The 24,857-nt window shown below is 40.0% G+C and overlaps 1 protein-coding gene across 6 annotated transcripts in view; it reads right to left on the bottom strand.

Annotated features, from left to right (window-relative positions):
- The window catches only part of sh3pxd2b (SH3 and PX domains 2B), a 38,308-nt gene extending 13,745 nt beyond the window's left edge, over window positions 1-24,563 (bottom strand). For 2 of the 6 annotated variants that reach the window (XM_054754720.1, XM_054754717.1), the window contains exons 1-5: window positions 24,204-24,560; window positions 20,736-20,816; window positions 13,041-13,116; window positions 11,012-11,088; window positions 5,260-5,351 (exon numbers count right to left, since the gene is read on the bottom strand). In XM_054754720.1, the coding sequence (XP_054610695.1) occupies window positions 5,260-5,351; window positions 11,012-11,088; window positions 13,041-13,116; window positions 20,736-20,816; window positions 24,204-24,275 (398 nt within the window). In that variant the 5' untranslated portion in view covers window positions 24,276-24,560. Of the gene's footprint in view, window positions 1-5,259; window positions 5,352-11,011; window positions 11,089-13,040; window positions 13,117-20,735; window positions 20,817-24,203 lie in introns of all 6 variants that reach the window. The other 4 variants (XM_054754714.1, XM_054754715.1, XM_054754716.1 and 1 more) reach the window with 4 other exon arrangements.
- Window positions 24,564-24,857: the final 294 nt, after the last annotated feature.

Raw genomic sequence — 24,857 nt, 5'->3', positions numbered from 1 at the left:
CTGATGTGTAGTTATGTAAAGACACGTGAAATAAATTGCAATAGATTAGCTGTATGTTTACGCTAAAAGGACTACACTTCCCATGATGCTTAGAGTGAAGTAGTGAATTGATAAAAGTCCTATGCAGCGATCGTGTTTTGATCTGACCAATCTCAAGCTTGATCAAATGTAAAATAAATGCAGCTCCTGCTTGGACATTAACACCGCCGCAGCCACACGTCACGAGCCAGCGAAGCTGGAAACACCGAGGTAGGTTGGATTGCAAGGTTTGCAGTGTGCGTGAAGCACTTCATGTGCGGTTCCAATCCGGCCTCAAGCACTGCCACTTCCATATTATACGTTTATTATCATTCACAGTCGCGGGCTTCTAGCTGATTGGCTTCTAGCTGTCCTGTTCTTGCGAGACAGCTTTTCTCTAAACAAGAAATATCGTCACGTTTTAATCACCCTTAGTGTATAATACAAAATTGAAACAGCAGTATGTAATGGCAGGCTTCTCAGTGGCAATATACAGTCATGGAAAAAATGATTAGACCACCCTTGTTTCTTCAGTTGCTTGTTCATTTTAATGCCTGATACAACTAAAGGTACCTTTGTTTGGACAAATATAACAACGACAACAATAATAGCTCATAAGAGTTACATTTTTTGGTAGTACAAAGCTATAGCTATTCATGTAAGAACTTAAGTGATTTTGGTTATTATCAAGAAAACCAGGGAAGCTGCTAGATATCAGCTCTTGAGTTTAAACTAATGAGCTATATTTGTTATCATCATTATATTTGTCCAAACAAATGTACCAGGCATTAAAATGGATCAATAAACTGAATAATTCCATGACTGTGCATCCAGCAGTGGTGAAAAAGCAGAAGAAGATGGATGAATGGATGGTGTGTGTAAACTGTTTCCCCGTAATGCTATTTTTGATGTAATTTCCTTAGTCTGTGTTATTGTTGGTTTTCGTCCATCTGTGATGCTAGCGTTTCTTTCCTGTGTGATCCTAGCAACAAAGTTTACCATGGCATGCAAGTCGAAGTCAATTCTGTTGAACTATCTGGCTAGAATTCTATTTTCTAAATGTATTTGTTTAGTTGTCTATTTGGTTTAGGACATTGGAAGTAAAACAACAGAACCGCATCTATTTTTAAAACATAAATAAATGATATTTCAAATGCAATCTGGTATTAAAATGCAGGACTGCTTTTGACATAAACCAGATGAACAGAACATCACTTAGGAGCAGCAAAGACAGTCTGAGTCAGTCGATGCCTCCCTATTTCTTGCCTCAGTATCATACTTTTTACTTGATCGCCTTCCTTTTCCATCTGCTTAAATCACTCATGTCTGTGTTGCTCATGTTTGGCAACAACTCTCTTTATTATCCTTTATCAACAAGAATGTTGTCAGGATCGTAGTAATGCATCCTTCAATCTCTCAAGCTGCTTACGCCTCGATAAATCCTTCGTCGCAAGTGCGGCCAGTAGTGTGCTATAAAAGGAAATAACAACCTGGGACAAGCTAGGCCATTTAATAATGGGGATTATTAAAGAGCAGCAAAGAATGCTGCTCTTTGCTTTCTTTGTAGGGGAGGTGAAATGGGGGTCAGGTCAGGTTAAGCCCATAAGAGAGCCTGGGTTACACAGTATAGAGTAATATGAATATCGATACAGAAGTAGCAGTCGGAGACGTAAGAGAGGTAGTGATATTAACCCTGAATGTGATGACACACACCCTTCTGGAAGACTTTACAGTTTTTGGTTTATTTGGTTAATGGGAATTTTTGTGTTTCACTATTATTTCTAACAAATTCTGAATTGTCTGGCTTTAGTGGTGTTCAACTTTAGAGGCAGTTCAACCTCTGGATGCCTCAGCGACTTTAGAAGAAGTGTATATTATACTTTGATACAGTTCTGAATTGCATAACTTTAGGCATTTTTTGACTTCAGAGGGAGTTTGACTTTTGAATTCCTGTGTGACTTTAGTCTGGCTACAGAGGTGTTTGATTTTTAGAAAGAGTTCAACCTCTGCATTTCTTCTTTCTATGCATATTTTTCTGCAAAATCTTGGTGGAATTGTGTGGCGTCACAGATGTTTGACTTTAGAGGTGGTTTGACTTCTGGATTTCTGTAAGACTTCATAGGTGTGTGTTTCGCAAATATATTGTTTTCTGTCAAGTTCAGAATTGTGTGGCTTCAGGCATGTCTGACTTCAGAGGCAGTTTGACCTTTGGATTTCTGTGTGACTTTAGAGGCAGTTTTTGATCAACTCCAATTGATGATGATGGGGGGGGTTGTGCATATTTGCTCCAATTGCTGGACTTTAGAGTTATAGGATTTTAGAGTCTGTTTGACCTGTGAATTTCTTTGCAACTGTAAAACTATAGCATGTATTTCTCTTCAGGGATGTTTGATTTTAGAGGCAGTTATTCCTCTGGATTTCTAAATTTCTAAATTTTATTTTTTCCTAAAATGTAGTCTTATTTCCTAATAATGTGACTTCAGGGGTGTTTAACTTTAGAAGTAGTTCAACCTCTGTATTCCTTTGCCACTTCAGATGCATAATTTATCCATTTTTATTATTAAAAAATATTGCATGTGGGTTTAGGTTTGTTCAACTTTAGAGGCGGCGTGACCTCTGGATTTTTGCAACTTTAGAGACCTGTTTTTCACTAAGATTTAGTTTGAATTCCTAGTTGTTTGGATTGAGGGTTGTTCAGCTTTAGAGATTCCGCTGGTGTGTTGTCATACATTGACTCAATGGTGAGGTCGGCCCTGATAAAGCCGTCATCACTTGATAGACAGCTGGGTCATGTGTGAATATCTGTATCAGCTCTACGTGCTCAAAGGAATGCTATTAACTGCTGTATCTCTCTTTGCACTTTCCTTCTTTCCCGTCTTACTTTTGCTATCCTGTACTTGTTGCAACACTTCTTCTTCTAAGGACACTCCTCTTCCTCTTTGCAGTTCGAAGTACATTTTCCACTCTTCTCCTCTCTGCTTCCGTCTCTTTTAAGAGAAAGTCTACAGTGTGTAGTCTTCAGTCATGGCAGGGGATTTAGAGCCCCCGTTAAATCATCTAAAGCCTCACCCCCCCCCCAAACAATGATGCTGCAATAGCATAGACAGATTTAATCTAATTTCAATAAAGACAAACCAAGGTCCTCCCTATATTGAGTCACCTCCCTCCCCTTCCCGCCTCGCCCAACATATGCTCGGGGCTTTGCATGAGGAGTGAGGAGCTATTTGTCCTTGGCAACCACCTACAGCCGTGGACGGAATACAGAAGAAACCATGTAAGTGCTGATGAGACTGAGAGGTCTGGCTGTCAGACACCATACATCAATATCAATATAGTACTGACTGCTTTCCACTCTTGCGTCCCTATTTGCATTCAGACGGGGAGTGGTGCCATTGCACAGAAGACCAAGAGTATATTAAAGTTAGGGATGAGGCAGAGCCCATCGGGTTCCAATACCAGCGTAATTCACCTATCGGAAATTTTCGATACCACCTGCAGTGATTTTTATGAGCCACGTCTGTGCTTTAATGTTGTCAGCAAGCGTAGCTAGAAGAATATCAGCAAATGTAGGCCAAAAGAGTATCAGCAAACTTAGCTGCATCCGGCCTCCTCACTCGCCGCACACCATCGCTCCGCCTGAAGCGTTCACGGCCGCACAAAACAGTCGGACATCACAAACTCTTAACTTTACACAGAACTTCCGGGTCGCTACAATATCATACTTGGCTGTAGAGAGGAATTTATTGCAGACTCATATAAAATCAACAATAATGATAATGCAGCAACCAAGTTATGTGCAGTGTTAAGAGTTCTGTGTTGTCTGACTGTCGGCAAACCCGTGACCTCATCAGGCTGAGCACATGTGTGTGTATGTGTGTGTGTGTGTGTGTGTGTGTGTGTGTGTGTGTGCGCAGCACTGAAATTGTGGAGAGAGCTGCATTTGTTAATATTTTTTTAGCTCCATTTGTTGCTATTCTTTTAGCGTGGCGGCGGCCGACGGTAACCTGTTTTGTTCAATAAAGCTATTGTTGAATTACCACTTCCTTGTCATTCTTATAGTGTCTATAGACGCGACAATAATAATAATATTAAAGCAAACAGAGCCCTGGCATTGGAATTTTATGGGCATCAGCAGATACCCAAATTCAGGCATCGGGATGCACTCCGAATTAAAGTATGTAACTTAAATTTGGTGTGTTTGTGTACAATACAGTATTGACCCGGATACGAGACGATGCCAAATAGGGGCGAAACTTGAGTATTCCTTGAGTAATTTGAGTACCTTGATAACAAAAAATAATCAAGGATTTTTTTTTCTGCTTCGAGGAATCGTAACGCGTTTACGTCACCAACACACTTCCGTCACACATTCAGAAGAATAAGCAGCTGTTTAGTTGAAGGAGTGGGAAGATTAAAGAGGTGTGGGAGCATTTCAGGCAAACAGCGGCACTTTACATACCACGATACCGCATCTTGGATGTTGCCTCATCTCCGAAGACACCCACAATGGTGTGGAAGACCAGAGACAAGGTCAATTTAACGTAGCGCAAATCAATGAGGTGAGCGTTAATGTACCTTACGAACGTAACGTTAGCCGTGTGGAGGGGTAGCTTTCGCTTAACTATGTCTGTCGAATGTGTGGCTAGTTTACGACGATGGTAACGGGGCTTCGTACAGGGTTTATTTCATCTGCAAAAAGACAGCGCTCTTAGTTAAGAAAATGGAAAATAAAAACTTTACAAGTCACTAATGGCCATTTCGAGCCGACAATACTGCATCATGGAAAAAGGTAATGTGTGTCTCACTCGCTTGATTGATGGATAAAATATCCTAATGTGCTCCACAACAGTAGGTGTCTTAATTTGAGTTTGAACACTGCAAAAACTCAAAATCCTATAAAAAATATTTGTCTTATTTTAAGTGTATTAGCAGTAATTAGTAGTGTATTTGTATTAATGGAAGGAATGTTCAGTAGAATACTCGATGACTAAAATATTCAATAGCTGCAGCTCTAATCCCAAATATAAAACAATCCTTCTTTTGCTGCAACTTTACAGATGACTGGTGTTTGTGAATGACACGAAGAAAAGCTCTGACTGGAAAAGTCATTTCGCAGCAGCGGTTGCATGTCCTAATATACTGTAAGACGTCTTTTTCAGATGTTTATCTTTTGGGGAAAAAATAGTCTTATGTTCAGGTCAATACGATAAATGGTCTGAGAGTCCAGTGCGAGGAACTTACTCTTTAGGGGGGTTGAGGTCTTCAGGTCTGGTCTCAAAAAACACTCTGACCTCTTCACACTGAGAAATGTAGACTGGAAGCTGGATGAGGGCCTGGAAGGGTACAGGATAGGGGAAAATGTCAGATTCAGTCACTCTACCACATACAGAAGAAAGCTAGTTTAATTTTCAGGAGTTAGTTTGCCATTGTTGCAGTTGTTATGGCACAAATGAACACATACAGTATTTCAAGTACACTTTGTGTTGTTCTTAAAATATGATCTGTGAAAAACTGGTGGTCCTCAACGAACCCAAAGTGGTTCATGAGTAACTCAGCGGTTGAATTTCTCTTAGTATTATTCTTCTTTTGAACCGTAATTTCCCTAGAATTCCAGCACAATTTCAGAATTTATTGACCTCCAAACCAATTTCAGACGATTCATTGTTCTTTTGGATATTTGGGAGGTACTGTAATGACCCGAATATACAGCATCATCTTATATTCGAAGGTCTAGAAATGTATACATGCATACCAACAGGTGGCTCCAAACATCTGAAGCAAGTCACTCCCACATACCAGTGACCTGAACAGATGCAGCTGTTGCAACGTTGGAAAAAAAGCGTCCCAAAGGTTGGGCAAGTTGGCAAACAACAGAGGAAGAGTTATGATGCGAAAGATACGGATGGTCCTTGGGTTAAGCCTTTTTGTGGTTACGAATGAGCTCGCATAAATTAAATACAAACGTAATGTTGGTCCGTAAACACTTGAGTCGCTCTAGAAGTAGTTAGAGCATGCACAGCGGATCCCAGGAGAAACACCCACCAATATTGGCTGCACGTTTGGTTTTGACTGTGGCAAACATCACAAAGGATTAACATTGTATCCTTGACAGTAATAAGTGGTCTTATTATTGGCTGGAAGACCAGAATCAATATCCCAGTGAGACGTATGTTGATGCACGAAAAGGCTAAGATTGTTACGGGCCTGCTAGCAAAGCTTCTTCCCGGCAAAAAGCCACAGGGATAAAGTTAAGGAATTGTTCTCTCTTTTTTTTTTTTTATTACCGCTTCATTTAATTTATTACTGTTGGGTTGAATTCTTTATTTAATACTATTTTAATTTACATGTCCTTCAAGTGTTCTTTTTAGAGTGTGACTGACTTAGGAGTTACCGTAAATTCCGGTGTGTTTAAGCTGCAGCCACAAAATTCAGAGAGAAAAACAGATTTGTCCATATATAAGCCGCAACGGACTGTAAACCACACATGTCCACCTCATAAAATGGCATATTATGGCGCTCACGAGTCCGTCAGGGCCAGTTAGCTCTTTCTTTGACAGGAGCCAATCATGAGCTTTGTAAATACTCACAATGAGCTTGTCAACAGATTGGAATCTCCGAAGGTCATTACTCAATATAACAGTCTGACTCACAGTGTCATCTTACAAAGAACGCGAAAATCATCACACAACAACTTAACACTCAAAGGTACCTCAGAAATATACAAATACCAATAAGAGTTAAAATTTTTTGTTTTACTTTTTCCCGTAATGCATTTAATCCCAGCAAAGCATTTCCCAGAGGGAGGCTGACGTCATTGCAGCAACACGGCAGGAATAACCAATGAAATGCTTTGCTGTAAAAGCACTGCTGTATAATGCGCAGTTTTCAAAGTATAAGAAAAAAATAGCGGCTTCTACACTGGAAATTACAGTAATTTAGGTATCCGACTAAATTCCGACTTACACCAAAACTTGACTTACTTCAATCAGTAACCCGAGGACCACCTGATGATCAATGAAGCAGAGTTATCAAACATCTGTCAAGCAACTTACAAATACGATTTCCATTTTCTGTTGCAGTCAGCCAGTTGCTACTTCACTGAGATTGAAAACACAATAAAAAAAAATAGCTCAATTTGTCTTATATTTGGGTCAATACGTTTGGTTTACTTAACGTTTATGTTCAAAATTTTCCTAGCAAAGATGTACCGTAGAATGTAAGTAATCCATGAGAAATGGATTTTCTTTCATGGTTCAAAGACAACGTCATGATCCTGTTCTGTCTTTGATCCCTCCATTGATCTCGGCCTTGCCTTCATGGCCCTGTGGAGGATCACTTGCACAAGACAGATGGACTCTGACAACACGGCTGCAGAAGACGACAAACAGCCATTTTTATTCTTGTCACTGCCTTTCTTCATCTACTCTTACTTTTGTCTTTCAAACAAACATCCAAAAAGGGGAGAGACAGATAATCACCCAACAAGCTTGATGCCCAAAACCAGGAAACAGAATATCTCCTGCCAAAGACCTTGTGCCACGCCCTCTTCTGCTGTAGCTGGCAGGCAAACCTCAATACTATCCATCAAGCTCTCTCTATCTGGCCTCTACCTTGGGTTTTAATACTCTTAAGTGTTTCTCTTCTGTCCTTTGAGGGAGCACAGTGTCTCTAACGTCAGGACTGGCAGCTATGGGATGGAAGCCAGACACCCAAACTAAGGTGCCCTTGTCCCACGTGGTACTTGCATACAGAGTTGGTAAAGCCACTTTTCCACTAGCTGAATGGTCCAAAATAGACGCTTGCTGATTCATAGTGTAAACAATATTGCTCATTCACAGTGCTCCTGAGCTCAATGCTTGATTTACGGGCCCTCACCCCCCCAACGAGTATGTCTGGCCCCACGACTGACGGAAAGCACCGCACAGTCCATTAGGTCAAAGTTCACTGCTAACCTTGGATTTATGTCTTTCTTCTTGTCAGTCCATGGCCCGTCCCCTCATTACGATGCTCCCCAGGGATGAGACGGGAGGGAGAGAGCGGCAAGCGTACATTACCGCAAATGGACTTTATGGGTGTTCTTTACAGCAGCTGGCATTAAGGTAATTGTGCGTGTTTGTACGCGTGTGTGTGTGTGTGTTTTCAAAGAACAAATGGAATGAGAAGTGAGATTACCTCCGCCAAGCATGACGCAGGACGCTATGTTGTCAGTATACCAGAACTGTGCAATGAAAAACATGAAAATTCAAATGATTTTTTTTTTTTTTTTTACTCAACTACAACAAACAAAAGTTTTTTCTTTGTTTCATTACTTAAACAAACTTTTTATTGGACAGCAACTTACAGTACTACCTCTAGGATTGAATACTTAATTAATGGAATTCAACCGACAAAAGGCCTCTGAAGTCACACAAAACTTCAATAGCCGTGATGTAAAATTAGACGCGAAGCCCAAGCCCTAACCCTAATCCTAACCCTAGCCTTAGCCCTAATACAAGTACTTGTCAAACAGCAACACTTCGTTTCAAAACAACAGGTAGAGAAGTCAGTCTTCATACCACTATCATGGCTTTCCGGCATTCCCTTACACACAGACGCTGCCCCGCCTCTGATACTACCTCTGAAGGTGTAGCATTGCTTTGTCAACTTTTTTTGGTGTCATTTATACAGAACAATGACTTTGAAAAAAGGCAAGGCAAACATACTGTTATTGCTATGCCTTGGCAGAAGTCTGCAATCTTTTAAGAGCTCTTGTTTATTATGGTGTTTTGCTCACAAGCATCATCTGGAACTCACACTGGATCAAGCAGCGTGTGACCTCATCCTAACTCAGCAGTTTAGCAGTTGATGTATGCAAAAAATAAACCAAAGTCTGTGTATTTTTTTATGTATGTTTTTCCTGACTTGAATGAAAACATAAGATTTCCCAACCGGGGGAATTCCACACGACTCAGGTTAAAGCCTCAGTTGTGCGGAGAAGGTCTGACTCAGCACTTCTCCAGCATCAACATGACGTTCCACCTTGTCAACAGGGTGGATGAAAACAATTTATTTACTTAAGATGTGTTTTTCACAGTTAAAGCTTGTTCTATGTGTGGATGCCAATGGTGCTAAAGGTCCTTCCCATAAATATCCACAGGAAAAACTCCCCTAAGGCAAGATGGTACATTTAAATACTAAAGTCAAAGCTACCGTCCTCCAAGTTCCCTTCTCAGAGAGGTGGAGGGAGGTGTGAGTAGTTTAAGCCAACTTGTAAAATAGAAGAAAAACACCACCTATGCTGACTACAACCAGCTCAGCACCACCAAACTTTTGGCCTTTAGATTACAGTGCCCTCCAGAAGTATTGGAACAGTGAGGTCAATTTATTTATTTTTGCTGTACACCGAAAACAACTAGGTTTGATATGAAAAGACGAATATGAGACCTGAGAGCAACATTTGATCTTTTATTTTCAGGTATTTGTATCTGGATCCGATGCACAGCTTAGAAGATAGCACCTTTTCTTTGAACCCACCCATTTTTCAAGTATTGGAACATGTGATTTTGTTGCCCAAGTGTGCTTATTATATATTATAATCAATACACAGCACTGAATGTCTAAACTCAGTTTCAGAGTGGATAGGATAGGTATTACCTGTGCATGAAAAACAATCAATTGTGAACCTGAGAGAAGATGGGAAATGAATCGCAACCATTGCACGAACATTGGTTATAACGTGTACAGCCATTTGGAATGTCCTGATGAAGAAATAAACTACTGTGTAACAGACGTAGAACAGGTAGACCAAAGAAAACATCAGCAACAACCTGCAAAGGGCAGGAGCGAAGGTACCACTATCTACTCTTCATAGAAGACTTCATGAACGAAAGTACAATGATTACACCAAAAGAAGAAAACCACTCGTTAGCAAGAAGAACAAGAAGGCCAGGCTCGAATTAGCCAAAAGGTGTACAGAGATGAACCTCGTTTCTGAGGCAAAAGTTTGATGGGCTGATTTTGGTCTTTTGATGTCAAACCCAAATGTTTTCAGTCTAGAGCAAAAATAAAGGAATTGGCCTCACTGTCCCAATACTTCTGGATGGCACTGTAGACAGACAAAAAAACGGATGCTTTGTAGTGCAACAACTTGAGAGTCCTGACCTCAGTCCTATTAAGCAACCTTAAGATGGAGTCGAGAGTCACACTCCAAAATCTTGCATAAAGTCTTCCCAGTTGAGTGGAAGCTGATGTACACGACAATAAAACTGGTCAAAGGCTTTAGCATCAAGCTTAATGTTTTCCTTTTACTCGAAAGGCAGCAATTAGTTGCAAGCTATTGGTATGTTTATGGCTGCAGCTCTGCTCCAGTTGAGCCGAAGCAAATACTGTAGTGCATTTTTCGCTCATTTGGGAGGTGATTACTCTGTTTGGACAAAATGGGTGCACAAGCAAGTTAGGAATGATCTTCCCATGGTAAATACTGTATTGACCAGAATGTAAGTCATTTTCAAGACCCGTTGAAGTAAAAATCAAGTCAAAACCGGTTGATTGCGATAAAAAAGGATATCATATTTCTTGCAGTTGATGACTTTGCTTTCATTGATCACCATTATTTTAAAATTAACACTGTAATTGCCAACATTTTCAGACAATTATTTTCTCTGTGTCGTGCTTGCATCTCTCCGGGTCACTGGTGTGTGTGAGTGACAGGAAGAAAAGCTCTGACATGCATGTATAAATCTCTTGACTCCAAATGTACAGTAAGACGACTCATCTTTTTGAGACATTTAATAATGTCTTTTAATAATGGGTCAATATGATAATGCGTGACAACATCAGCTCCAAAGATGGGGTGTGACATTTGGAATACTTGTCGGTTAGACACAAAAGAAGAAAAAAAAAAGTAAAATTACTTTTTTAATTTTTTTTATTTTTTACAGGCAGCAAGAAAAAAACACGAAAAATAGGCCACAAAGCAAGTATGAACATACTCCGTCATGGCCTGTATACTCACCCTGCAGTATTCATTGATGGGCCTTAGCCTTTTCATGGCCACATCTCTTATATGGCTCCTTCTGAACAGGATCTTTCCTGGAAAAAACAAAGAATATTTTACGGGTTTAAGTGTTTGTATGAAACACATAACAAACTTGAAGAACAATGAGGACTTTGTTTTTCTGTCAGTTGCCCCAAAGGATTGTAATTAGCTGGTCTTTCCAAAACACAAATTATGTTGTCACTGTCTGCGCTTATCTCCATTACTTAGTACTAACTACAGGTACAGACAAGCTATTCAACTGCAGTCTACTCCCACGGGGTGTCCTAATTTTGTCACATGACCATATGTATGTGTTTCCTTTGTTCCTAACGTACTACACACAAAAGGGGTGAACATTTGTGAAAATATGCACTGTGCGATTGCCTGTTGCCTGTGCAATTATTTTTCTGACTAATACACCGCATGTTGGCGCTGTTATTAAACCCAACGGTTTGACCCCATAAGTCGGAATGACGTAAAATTTCTCACAAAGCTCAATGCGGCCTACGAAACATTCCACTGTAACTTTAGGGTGTTTGGCCAAATCACCATGAAACACACACCATTAGGGTACTGACAAGAACAGGTCTGTAAACAACATGGCCGCCATCAACCAAAACATATACTGTAATACCAATATGTACCATATTGCCCATAAGTCATTGACCATTTGTCCAATGATTATAAAACTACATATACTGTAGCTAGCATGTCTTCCAAAGCATTTTCAACACAACCCATAGGGGGTGCCGCAAATTGCATTTAATCTAATTTGTGTTAATAAAGAATTGAAAATGACGTGTGTTTAAACAGAAGGTGCCAAATGTGACTGTTGCTTTCTGCGTCACTAAATAAATAAAGCTACTTTGCTGCACACCCAACATGTTTATTTGTTTATCTGAGTGCTTTAGCTGTTTTCTTTGAGGTGGAAAAGGTCGCAAATGAGATCTGTTTATTTGTTGGGAAACTTATTAGATGTGCTCCAAAGAACAAAACAAAACAAAAAAACAACGTTCAATGATTAAACAAATCTAACAAATCAGATTTGTCTATGAAAATCCTTACTCGAAGATAGCCCTGGTTTACAGTCATGACTGCAATATACACAGAACTCTAAAAACATTCATATGTTGGAAATTTGAGATCTGGCAATGGTATTTTAGTTTCATGATGCAGGAAGTCAAATCTGGAATGAGACCCTGAGAGCAACGAGACACTTTAGTTGTAAGACTGATGTATTTACTTGAGGGTTAGATAAGGTTTTGGAGGCCTTTGTACAGTACCACATTCATTGTACGTTAACTGTTTGTCTTGTGAATGTGAAACACATGTCTGAGCCAACATGAAGAGAACCACAGAGACAAAATGTAGTAGTCGTAGAGTAGAAAGGAGGAGTCTTCAGATTGCTGAGTGGATAGATGTGTGGTTGACCTCCTCAAAAAGACCCCAGACTAACTTGCACGACTTGCACAATAGCCACAACCGCCGGCACTGAAATGTGTGCAAAAAAAAAAAAAAAAATCACTGTTTCCTGGTATATTAATCAACAAAGAATGACAAAGAATCTCAAGCACATTTTGATTATCACAGAATCCATTCCATAGACAAGAACACTAGTAGGCGTCTGGAAAGGGGATGGCTTGAGGAGAAAGGAGTGTTTTTCTATCTCTTGTTCCACCTCCTCCTACTCAGAGTTCATCAAACATTCTGTGTGTTTTTGTGCATATATCTGCTCAATGAGTTCCAGACCTTCATAGCCTCGAAGAAATTTCATCCTAGACCTGCCAAGGTGACCCTTGGCCACGCATTGTGTTGTATTTTGCCGGTTTTGAGTTCATTCTCTGTGCCATCGCGTCACATGGGTCGCCAAAACAATCCTCAAGCTGCGGCAACGCGGACCATTAAGGCTGTGATTAGTAGTACATTATTTCCTGCCTTTATATGACTCGTTCAGAGAGTGGACAGCCCACCTATGTGAACCAAACCTCCAAGGTTGCACTCTTACCCGGTAGGAACGGAATGATCCTGCGCTTGGGGTCTTTCTGACCTCCTTCCACTGGGAATTTATCCAGTAGCTCCATCTGAAACACAAAAAGTAAGCATCAAAATCTTCCAAAAAAAAGCACAGAATAGAATAAATAGCTGCGGAAGGGTCACTTTAAAAAATGTTGTTTTTTTTAAACAAATCAGCAGTTCCTGGGCCAATAAAAGAAAATGAGTCTGCCAGTGTTTAGGAATGCACAGAACAGATGGTTGAGCCAACCACCAACCGTTACCCCCCCCCCACCCCTGGTTCATCATATCCTGCTGCAGCTAAGAACACTGACATCGTAGAACATTTCTGTTTTTGCCATTATGGAAGCGTAGTTGCGAGTGACTTTTGCAGTGTAACATTGCCTCAACTTTAGTTCTTTAAAAGTATTTGGGAGTGAAAGCAAGATAAAAGTAAGAGGACCTCCAGAGTCAAGCCTGACGCAGGTGATATATTAATAACAGCATTGTCATCTATAATTTACAGGTGCGGGGCCTAAGATTGTAGACGAGAGGAGATGCTGAATCAGCCCTGTAAGGTCAAGACACATATGCACCATCACGCAGAAAAAAGAAAAGAAATGTAGCAAATTAAGCAAAATTAAATATTTCAACTCATGGTAAAAAAAAAGAATAATACAAGATATGTTTTGTACTGTGTTAGGCCAATTTGCTCATTTTAAGTAACATGTACTAAATCTAGGATATATTACTTTAAGTAAGAAAGATAATTTGCCAGCAAAACAGGAACATTTGACTTGCCAAACTGCTTGAATCGAGTAAAATTGCGTTTTGTCATGACAAATTTTCTCATTTTGTTGTAGATTATTTTGCTTATTTTATAAGTACCATTGACCCAAATATAAGACAAATATAAGACAATGCTTTTCTTCCTGTCACTCACATACACAAGCTAAGAAATATGATACTAGTTTAATTGCAATCTACGAGATGTTATTTCACTTATACTGAAAACATTATTTTTAAAAAATATACATGTTCATTTGTATATGTTTGTCTTAAAAAAATATTTGTCCAAAAACGGGTCTTGAAAAATAGAGGCCTTCTTATATTCAGGGTTTTCTTATATCGGGGTTAAAACAGTAATATATCCCCGATTTGAGTACTTAAGCACATTGATTTAACATGGTAAATGACAAAAATATCTTCTATCTTGTTAGTCAAAAATAGCAAATGCCTTTTTTTCCCCCATATTTCTCAAGACAAACAAGAAAAATGTTAAATTCAAACTGAAAAAAAGAAGTGGACCATAAATCAGCCAAACCCAGAGACAACACATAGGAAGCAATACCCCCCCCCCCCTCCCCCCCCCTCCACCCACACACTACAACCTCTCCCATGTGTGATTGCAGACACACCCGCTCTCTGTCTAGTCTAAAACCTTGAATCTACTCTGTAATCATCAGAGACACTCAAGGCAAGAAAGTGCATCCGGTGGGAGTGAATAGGCTCACCAAAATGCCAGTTACGTCAAGCATCTTATATGAAATATTCATGCTGGATGACTGCCTCAACTTGACTTTCAGATGGCACAGAAATATGTAAGGCCAGCCAGCGGTCATTTTGATGCATCAAATTCCATATTATAATGCACCAACAATGCATATTGGAAGAGGTAATAAACTACAAAGACCAGAAACTTTCTGGTTCCTACTTTTTGTACCTAAAAGTATAGGTACAGGTATGGTATAGTCCCCAAAAGTCCATCCATCCATCAGTGCTGGTAGCCTCATGGTCTTAGCCTGCATGAGTGCTGTGACACTGGGGAGCTGCGGTTCATTGTGGTCAAAATGATTTCCAACGAGGCCTGTGACATGCTAAAGCAGAGCAGGATCCCCTCCTTTGGGAAGTGGGGCCGCATGGTGCGGAGGAGCCCAAATACACCTCCAAGGTGACAAGTGCCTTGCTGAGGAAGCTGAAGGTGATGGACTGGCCAACTATGTCTCCTCCAGACCTGAACCCAATTGAGCAACTCAAGGAGTGCAGGGAGGCCAACATACGCCAGCTCCACCGGTGATGTCATCATGGAGAAGTGGAAGAAAATTCCATGAACATCATGTGCAGCTCTGGTGAATTCCACACCCAAGAGGATTAGAGCAGTGCTCGATTACAATGGTGCTCACGCTAAATATTCACACCAAGGCCACAATTTTGACTGTGAGGTGGACTGACTTGTGTTGCCAACTATTTAGACAATAATGTCTGTCTGTTGACTCATATTTACTGGATAGTAAATCTATACCGATTTCCAAGCTATACATTGGCTACTCTAAAGTACACCCACACTTCTTTTCTACAGTGTTGTCCTTTGCGAAGATATAAAACGCTGAAATGTGAGGGCTGTACTCACTTTTGTGAGATGCTATAGGCCTGCAGTCGTCCCGCGCCACTTTGAGGTTCAAATTTTGCGGCTTCACTCGGTCATGGTTTTTCAAACATGTATCAGTTACTAAATCATGTGGTTTCATGGTTGAATACGGCCCATTATTTGTAAAAAAAAAAAAAAAATGCCTATTGAAGCAAATTGTACATGTTTTTTGCCTAAATTAAGCGTTTCAAGCATAAAAATGGCGAAATGAACTAAAAGCAAATAAAAGGCATTCAGAAAACACATTCAAGACGCTAAGAATGATATGTATTATTCTGCACTGGTTGCTAGGTGTCAGTAATGTTACTATCATGTTCTGTGAGACACACAAACGCAAGGCTTGATTGCCAGAACAACAGGTTTTTATTGCAGGTTTGAATGCTCTCACAAGAGGCACAATAATCCGTAATAAAAACATGCGCCACTGTTGTGGCCCTAACCCACACCAAGCTAAAACTCTACTAGGGAACACATTTATAATGAGACACACCAGCACGAATCTTAGTTACTGTATGTCTCAGATGGTTTATTTACGCTTATTATGTCTACTATATTGGGTAATACGAGTGTAAAGGTGACTGTAGGGGTGTTATTTCACGTCTAGAGGGCTCTAATAATGTTAACTTAGAACAATTCTGTTTAGCACGTATTAATGATAGACCAAATTAACCTCCCCGGACCATACTTGGGTCATAAACAGGTTTTCTATGCTGTAAAATGAAAATATATGATTTATAAACAAGTAATCCTTCTTCGCAGAAAATCTCTTACCACTCTCGGTTTTGGAACCAATTAACCGCAATAAACAAGGGATTACTGTATGTCGATTATTACACATTTGCTGTATCTTATCAAGGTACAAGGATGTTGGGAATTAATAGTAGTAGTGCTTAGTAACTCAATTCTCTGATTCACAGAAGCCGTCCTCCAGAGGACTATAATTTGTCTGGTCCGTATCCGCTTTAGGCCACATTAACCCTGTAAATAAAAAAAAAGATCAGACTGTTGTTAATGAAGAGCGAGAACAAATGCTGCTCTCTTTTGCAGCCTCTCAGCCCAAAGATGCTCGCATTCAGGCCACTGTACATTCTTGTATGAGGTCATTTTTTAACCCGTTACATGCAAGAATCTTATGGGAAAATATTAAGCCATTACAGCGGGATTCTTAAAGTCTCTGTTAAAGGTCAGTCTTTTACCAGGAAACATAAAACAAAGTGTTAACAAAACGCAATGCAAAATTAGCCCCCAATACGCCAATAAAACGTGACTCCTAATAATGAAGAGTTTTGAATACCTCATGTGGAAAATATGCAACAGCTGTTAAGAGGCAAGAGGCGATGTATTGGATTTTTTCCAGCAGCTTTAAAGTCTCTCCAAAAGTTGGGATCTTTTGAAGAGTGGACACGTGTGCAGCATGGAAAACTGTTCTTGGTGGCATAAATGCAAGAGGATGACCCACAGTAGAAACATCTCTCTACTTTCCATCCCCGGGCAAGAAACCAGTCTATTTCTGGGGAAAATTGTTTCTTTTATGTTGAAACAGTCATTATCTCACCATGCAGACCAGTTTGCAATGTAAACTTTATTCTAACCAGGTCAATGATCTGTGACAGATGCAACTGAGCTACTTTTTACAAGAAAAGAAATGAAAGTGGCTAGTTCCTATTCGCACTCTAATTTAGTGGAACATAGAAAAGCGTCTGGGTGCTCAGTGCAGTCTGAGACAGTCAATTAAATATCAACTGCATATACCAGCTAAGATGCGACCAAAAATAGCCCGTAGCTGAAAGCATATTGGCTAAAGGCTAGCATGAAAATAACCAGAGAAGCTTGGCATCAAATAGCACATTTTTACTATCCACTTTTACAAAATTTCCTATTGGAAAACTGTTGAAATTAGAACAATACATATACAGCCATCCCTCGTTTATTGTTAATTGGTTCCAGATCCGGCCGTGATAAGTGAACTTCTGCGAAGTAGGATTCAGTAGTAATAATTTGAAGTAGTTAGAGCATAGAAAACCTTTTTCTAAACATTCTAAACACTTTCTAAATACAATTTTTACCATTATTAGATCCCTGTAGACATTAAATAACACACCTATAGTCACCTTTACACTCCTATTATTCATTAATTAGACCACATGGCTCAACTTTAATGCGCAGGCTACGGGATCACTGAAGAGACACAAGACAGCCGCCGCTTTGAACATAGCATGATACCGAGCTAAATAGGTAGCCACCAAATTATTTATTCTAACCTTAAGAAAGGATTTCCAACGGAGTGGGGGGAGAAGGACAAAGTAAGAAGCCAAAAACATACCACTTACACACGGAATGGGAGGAGAACTTTTTTTCCACTCGATCATGTCAGACACGCCGTGGCTAACTCCATGCAGTGTTAAGGTAATCGAATCTAATGTCATGTCTCATCAATGTAACATTACTGACGCCTACTGACCAGAATACTACCTATATATTGTCTTTCAATATTTTTTGACTAATAGTCCATAGTCAACCACGAAACAGCGGTCATTTATTAATTAATTCATTTTGGAAAAAACACGATAGAGTGACGGACCGATGTTCGAACCGCGACGTAACGAGGCTCTACTGTATAACTTGTAATGCGCAAATATGACAGTTACCTATGTTATCGTGCCCAACACCATGATAAAGCATTACCTGTTTAGTATCTGAAGGTTAAGTTTTGGCTGCAGGAACGGATGAATTTCATCTACCAAGTTAACTAGCCAGCTAGTGCCTGCGCTATCAAGAGCAGGGGTGAGAAAACTGTTTGACTCATCTGCCATATTGGGTTAATATCTATAATTCTAAAAGTCTACTTGGAATTATTTCTCTTACTTTAGCTGTAAAAGTGTCGTACAATATGTGCTTGGGTCCCTTTGGCATTCACAATATGAACTATAAACTACAATACATTGAAAAACAAGAGTATGGGAATGTCCCTCCTTGTTTACCTCCCAGACAACCTCCTCAACATGTTTGGCAGTTAAGCAAAACCACAGCAAACACAGCGAAACATGCAAACAAACTGTAACAAACACGCAACTCTCCAATAAATATATGCGTTTTCTGGTAATTACTGCAGCTTCAGTGTCAAAGCTGTAAAAAACAAATCTGGAAAAATTTGGCAGGACAGATTAAATATCTTAACGGGCCGTACATAGCCCGCAGGCTGTATCTTGCTCATGTCTAAGCTGGAGGAAATCAGTAAAAACTCTTGTTGACCCTAATCAACTAGCAAGGTTAACTAAAATATCAATAATACCGCCTAGTAAAACAATATACAGTGGTGTGAAAAAGTGTTTGCCCCCCTTCCTCATTTTTTATTTTGCATATTTTTCACACTTACATGTTTCACATCATCAAACAAATTTAAATATTAGTCAATGACAACACAACTGAACACAAAATGCAATCAAACTTTTGTTATTAAGGGAGAGAGAAAATCCAAACCTACATGGACCTGTGTGGAAAAAGTGATTGCCCCTAAACTTAAAACTGGTTGGGCCACTTATTAGAGATCTATCAGTCTGGAAAAGATTGTAAAGACATCTATAAAGTTTCAGGACTCCAGCGAACCACAGTGAGAGCCATTATCCACACATGGCGAAAACATGGAACAGTGGTGAACCTTCCCAGGAGTGGCGGCCAACCAAAATAACCCCAAGAGCGCAGTGATGACTCATCCAGGAGGTCACAAAAGACTTCACAACAGCATCCAAAGAACTGCAGGCCTCACTTGCCTCAGTTAAGGTCAGTGTTCATGACTCCACCATAGGAAAGACACTGGGAAAAAACAGACTGCATGGCAGAGTTCCAAGACAAAAACCACTACTGAACAAAAAGAACACTAAGGCATGTCTCAATTTTGCCAGGAAACATCTTGATGGATCCCAAAGACCTTTGGGAAAATACTCTGTGGTCTGACAAGGCAGAAGTTGAACTTTTTGGAAGGTGTGTGTTTCATTACATCCGGCATAAAAGTAACGCCGCATTTCAGAAAAAGAACATCATACTAACAGTAAAATATGGTGGTGGTAGTGTGATGGTTTGTGGCTGTCTTGCTGCTTCAGGACCTGGAAGACTTGCTGTGATAAATGGAACCATGAATTCTGCTGTCTACCAAACAATCCTAAAGGAGAATGTCGGGGCATCTGTTTGTGACCTCAAGCTGAAACCAACTTGGGTTCTGCAGCAGGACAATGATACAAAAAACACACCAGCAAGTCCACCTCTGGCTTAAGAAAAACAAATCAGGAAGGGGGCAAACACTTTTTCACACCACTGTAAGGTTGTTATTTTGATATTTCGGATCATAAATATGTAACTTCGGGGCTTCAAGTGTATGACACAACACCACCCCATTGTTAAAGATCAGGTCAAATGCAGCTCGTGGTTAAACTAAAGCATCAACTGTTTAGACCAGCTGTGTTGATAGGAAGTGGTGAATAACACTTCCTGTTTGGCCCCAAAGCTACCTCTATTTAGTGTAATATAACCTACAGTGGAAATTCTCTCACGTTCTCTCAAGTGTGTGTGGCGATGACCTGAGCTGACTGTAAAGTAGCAGGATATGATCGCAAGGGGCCTGACAGGAAATTAAGAGTGAGCAATAAGAGGAGATGAATGACTTGGATCCGTGTCATTAAGATGATGATGTCATGACTACCGCCCTGTCTCTCATCCAGAATTCACAATTACATTATATACACCCACTCAAAGGGGCAGCGTTATTTTGCTTGAAAAAACACCGGCCCGAAAACAGGCGTTCAGAACTTTCCAATAAAAGTTAATCGTTCATTTTTCAAAGACATGCAGTAAATTGCCCCGTGCCTTATGAGGTGATGTGACTATTAATATTAAACATGTTATCATTTTAGTCTCAGAGTAGAATAAAAGTTCATGTTTCGATGCATCTTGATCAATTTAAAAGGCCTGTAGTCTGATTAGGGTTAGTCATGTGTGGCATGTGCGCAGTGAGTTGTCCTCCCTCGAGCCCTTGCTTGCGTCAGATCTATTGCCTTCGAAAGAGGAAGGGAAACTAAGACGGTAATGTGATTCCCTCCTTGTGCAACACACATGGCCAGCGTGACTTTTGACAATGATTCAGACATTTCTGTGGTCATCACACAGCCATCCCTAGGCTCACTTCATTGGAACATCTTCACTCCCACCAGCATAACAACTACCGTCTTTCGTGATGGAAATGTACATACAAACTAATTCTAATGCTAGAAATTATATATCACTCACCTGCAGGTCGAAAAACTTGCTGTAGCGTCTGTAAATGATTTCTGTGCTGCCATCGCTCCAAGACACTTTGATGATGTAAACCTATGGGACAAAAATACAAACACAAATTGGTATGTCTTCCTTCCCAGTCCATTTACACTACTTCCTGGTGAAGAGGAAGTCATTATCCTGTCAGGAGGGTACTTGTTCGTGTGTGCGGACGTACGTTAGCAAGCCACTTCCTGTTTCACAGTGGATGATGTAAAATGATGGGATGCTATCATTTAAAAATCCGAGGTAGGGGAGGAGTTTGGCAAAATATCAACACATTTCTATGATGTTAAAAAGTGGAAAAAAAAAATCCTGTAGCGAAGTATTTGCGTTGGTTTGTTTGTCTGTCTGTTTGTTAGCAGGCCACTTCCTGGTTCACAGTGGGTGATGTAAGATGATGGGAGTCTACTATCTGCATTCTAAGGTTTGTTTACTTCTGTTTGGTTATTTGTCAGGCTGCTTCTGGATTCCTAGAGAATGACATAAGATGTCCCACCCAAAGAGAAAACAAATATTGTTTAACATTAATTTAAACCAGGGGTCTGCGATTGACGGGGGCGACCAGTCCAGGGTGTACCCTGCCTATCGCCCAAAGTCAGCTGGGATAGGCTCCAGCATACCCCCACAACCCTAGTGAGGACAAGCGACATAGAAAATGGATGGATGGATGGCTGGATAAACCATTTGCGGCCTGTGGTTTGTTTTTTATTCAATATAGAAATAAATTTCAACAAAAAATAGAGCAGTGTAAAGACAAAAAGCTGAAACGTTGATCCCAATAACTAATAATAACACAAAGCTTTGTCCTCAGATATATGTAAAACATTTTCCTTAGCTTTTTTTAAAAATAAAACAATATATATATATTAAAGTGGCCCCCTGCATCTTTACATTTTTCAGTATGTGGCCCTCAGTGGGAAAGGTTTGGACACCCCTCTTTTAAACCACATTTGCTTTTGTTTGTCCATTCGTTTACTGTCACATGACACTTTGGTTCATGAAAAATTACAGAAGACCTACAGAATAGACATCCAGGACTGAGAAAATTGTCTATTCTTTCTCCATTTTTATTCAGATTTGCACCAAAAATTGATGGCTTCTTCCTCGGCACATGTGACACCGCTGCACAGATTTTGGTTGTAATTGGTTATGTAATTTTAGCAGCCAAACAAACCAACCAACTACCAAACAGCAATTCAGCATAAAACCGGCAGAGGTAAATAAAGCAAGCAACAAAGGCTAAAGAAAACATTTGTGAAAGAAGTGTTATTACCGCGATGCGCATTTGTGGTATTAAACGAACTATTACTATTAGCGTCTAGCTTAATAAACACAGTCTGTTAGCTTGACCCAGTTCTTAATTATCTTCCACAAAGAATAGTGGTGACTGGAAACTCCCTGGTGACGGCTGCTGACTTCACTCCTGGACCTTGCTCACCCTTCACGGTAACATAAATCAAATATGACCATGGAAAGGCCAGCAAAAACGCTTTTTAATGCTTTAATGTAACTGTGCAATGTGTCCACTGCACGTCAGGGTGCATAAAAGTGTCCGGTCAGCACGTTTGGAGAAAGAAGACACAGATGGAAAACAGTCCTGCCAAAATGTCTTTCCAAAATCACGCACGCTTTGGCTCTTCGAATGCAAACATCCGAACATGCAGCGGGTTTCATCGGAAAGCGACCCCTGCTGCACCTTTTTTGGCAGCATAGAGTTGATCCCTGCTGATCACATGATGTCATGCACTTGCACGACCTCCACACTCACTTAAACAGAAAAGAATGATGGAGGCTCTATTGTGTAGGGGAAAGAAATGAGGCTTTGTCTTTTGGACAGTCTTGTTTCCCACACAGGGAACCAAACAAAATTCCAACATATGTTTTGTTTTTTTCCAATAGCCGACAAACAACATTGGAGCTACTATGCATAAAAGGTAGTGAGTGCATTTAAATGTTTAAATGATAAATAATGATAATGCTGGTATGCATAAAAACTTAACCGTGTACAATGATATCCAAATCAAGAGCTGTATACATAGCATATTGACTCAGTTATAAAACAGTATTCTTTCTCTTGCAAAAAGCTTGAAAAAGAGCGACTCCTCCTCAAATGAGTCCGAGCTTTTCTTCCTGCCACTCTCACACAAGGTCAAACAACTGTCGAGTACGTAATAAATAGAATGTCCTTTTTTGTCATAATCTACTAGTTGTTATTTGACTGATATTGAGAATGTGATTTACAGTAAAAATGAGTCATTTTGTGTACGGGAAGATGGGTTGTCTTATATTCAAGTTCTTCTTATGTTCGAGTTAATACTGATATCCTGACACTGACAATTAATTTGTTAAATTGGGTGTGTATCATTTATTTAATTTAAGGGAATGAGGGGGGAAATAAGGCAAAAGAGCGGCCGTCTTATATTCGGGTCAATACAATATTATTCTAATAGTGACAACATTTTATTGCCTTGTCAGTTGTTTTAGTTCGGGACTGTGTCAGTTCTTTCTTTTAACGGTAAAAGGGAAAGAAATTCAAGGGAGAAGAGGGGTCGTCTTATAAAAAGGGTCATATTATAGTCACTCAAGTCAATACAATAGTTTTCATTTTGGAATGAATTGCAGCTACATGGTGTGCCTAGTGTTGTGGCTAACGAGTGTAGTATTGCCTGAAAGTATTTGTTTTGTCTTTTGAGGCGTTTGCAATGTAATCACTTAGGAGTCCTGAAAAAGCAGGAGTCGTCTTATATTTGGTTCAATGCAGTGTTGTTGTAATAGTGAGAAGTAAAAAAAAAAAAAGGTTTATTAGTTTGTGACTGTATGATTTCTTTAAGAGTAAAAGGAGAAAATGAAGGGACATGACAAGTTGTCTTATATTCAGGTCAGTGGGGTATTTAGTTTAAGATTGTGGTTGTAGTTTTCAGTGAATTGTGGATCAGTGGTGTATTGAATGAGTGTAGTTTTGCCTGGAAGTATTTGGTTTTTTTTTCTTTGTGGGAGTTGTTGATTCCCAGCTAAAACATGCAGATGCAGGGAGGTCATAGGTCGCATGACACAATTAAATGCAGCTCAGTGACTGTACTTTTCAATATGTCACTCCCAAACAAAAGGAGTGTTCAAGCTTACTCCAAATTTCACGTGAACCGTATAAAGTGGTGTAATAGGTCCGGTTTTTGTTTTCACTATGTGACAGTGGTTGCAACCAACTAAAGTTGAATCTCTGCTGTATTTTCCTGTTAAATTAATTAATAACACTGCCGTTTATGTGTAATAGTCCCGTTAGAAGTCACAATGCGAGCATCTGGCAGAGAAGTGTAATTTGATCCTCTCTTTGTTTTTACTTTAGCCGACAGGAAAAGGGAGGAAAGCTGCAGAATGACCTGGATATGTTGCACATTTAAAGCACCAAAAGCTTTGGTGTGTCGTTTAAATCAGTCTTACGTAGTGTTTGCTGGGATTTCTCCGCTTTTGGACATCTTGCACGGTCACTTCTTGCACGGTCCTCCTTGGCATGATGTCCTCCTCAGTGGGTCCCCTCCAAAGAGATCAATCTGACGCCCTTCTGGAGCTTTTTTGTGGGGCTGAGCGATCCAAAAGTTTGCACAGTGGTGATTCTTTGGTCATCCGAGATAGGGGTCTGTTAGTTTTTCCCCCGGCAGATTGTCCTATTTCCCGTCCCACGTCACAGGATCCAGAAGAAGTTGCAGACTTCCTAGTTCCTAGCTCCCTTCTTCTTTTTGTGTCCCGTCTCAATGACGGTCTCAAAACACACTCCCAGCCTATCCCAGCTCGCCCACTGCAGCCAAGTGGGACGGTCCACTAAAAACTCTATGGACCTCCCACTCTGTCCCGCTACTAGAAGCTGTACTCATGCTTGGTACTACCTACATTTGTTGCAAAACAGCTTCATCTGTTGGCCGATGGGACTCATTACATCTTCCCAGCACATGTGGCACTTCTCTTATACTGTAGCTGATGATACAGAAGATAAGAAGGGTTTTTTTTTATACCTATTTATTCTAAGCATTGAGTGAAACATTAAAATTGATTGGGAAAAAAATGAAGGTTTGTTATAAATATCCAATCTATAATATA

The sequence above is a fragment of the Dunckerocampus dactyliophorus genome, chromosome 16 (genome assembly GCF_027744805.1).
Source record: "Dunckerocampus dactyliophorus isolate RoL2022-P2 chromosome 16, RoL_Ddac_1.1, whole genome shotgun sequence".
Taxonomy (NCBI): Eukaryota; Metazoa; Chordata; class Actinopteri; order Syngnathiformes; family Syngnathidae; genus Dunckerocampus; species Dunckerocampus dactyliophorus.
The sequence above is the reverse complement of the archived record's forward strand: the minus strand, read 5'-3'. Positions and strand labels throughout refer to the sequence as shown.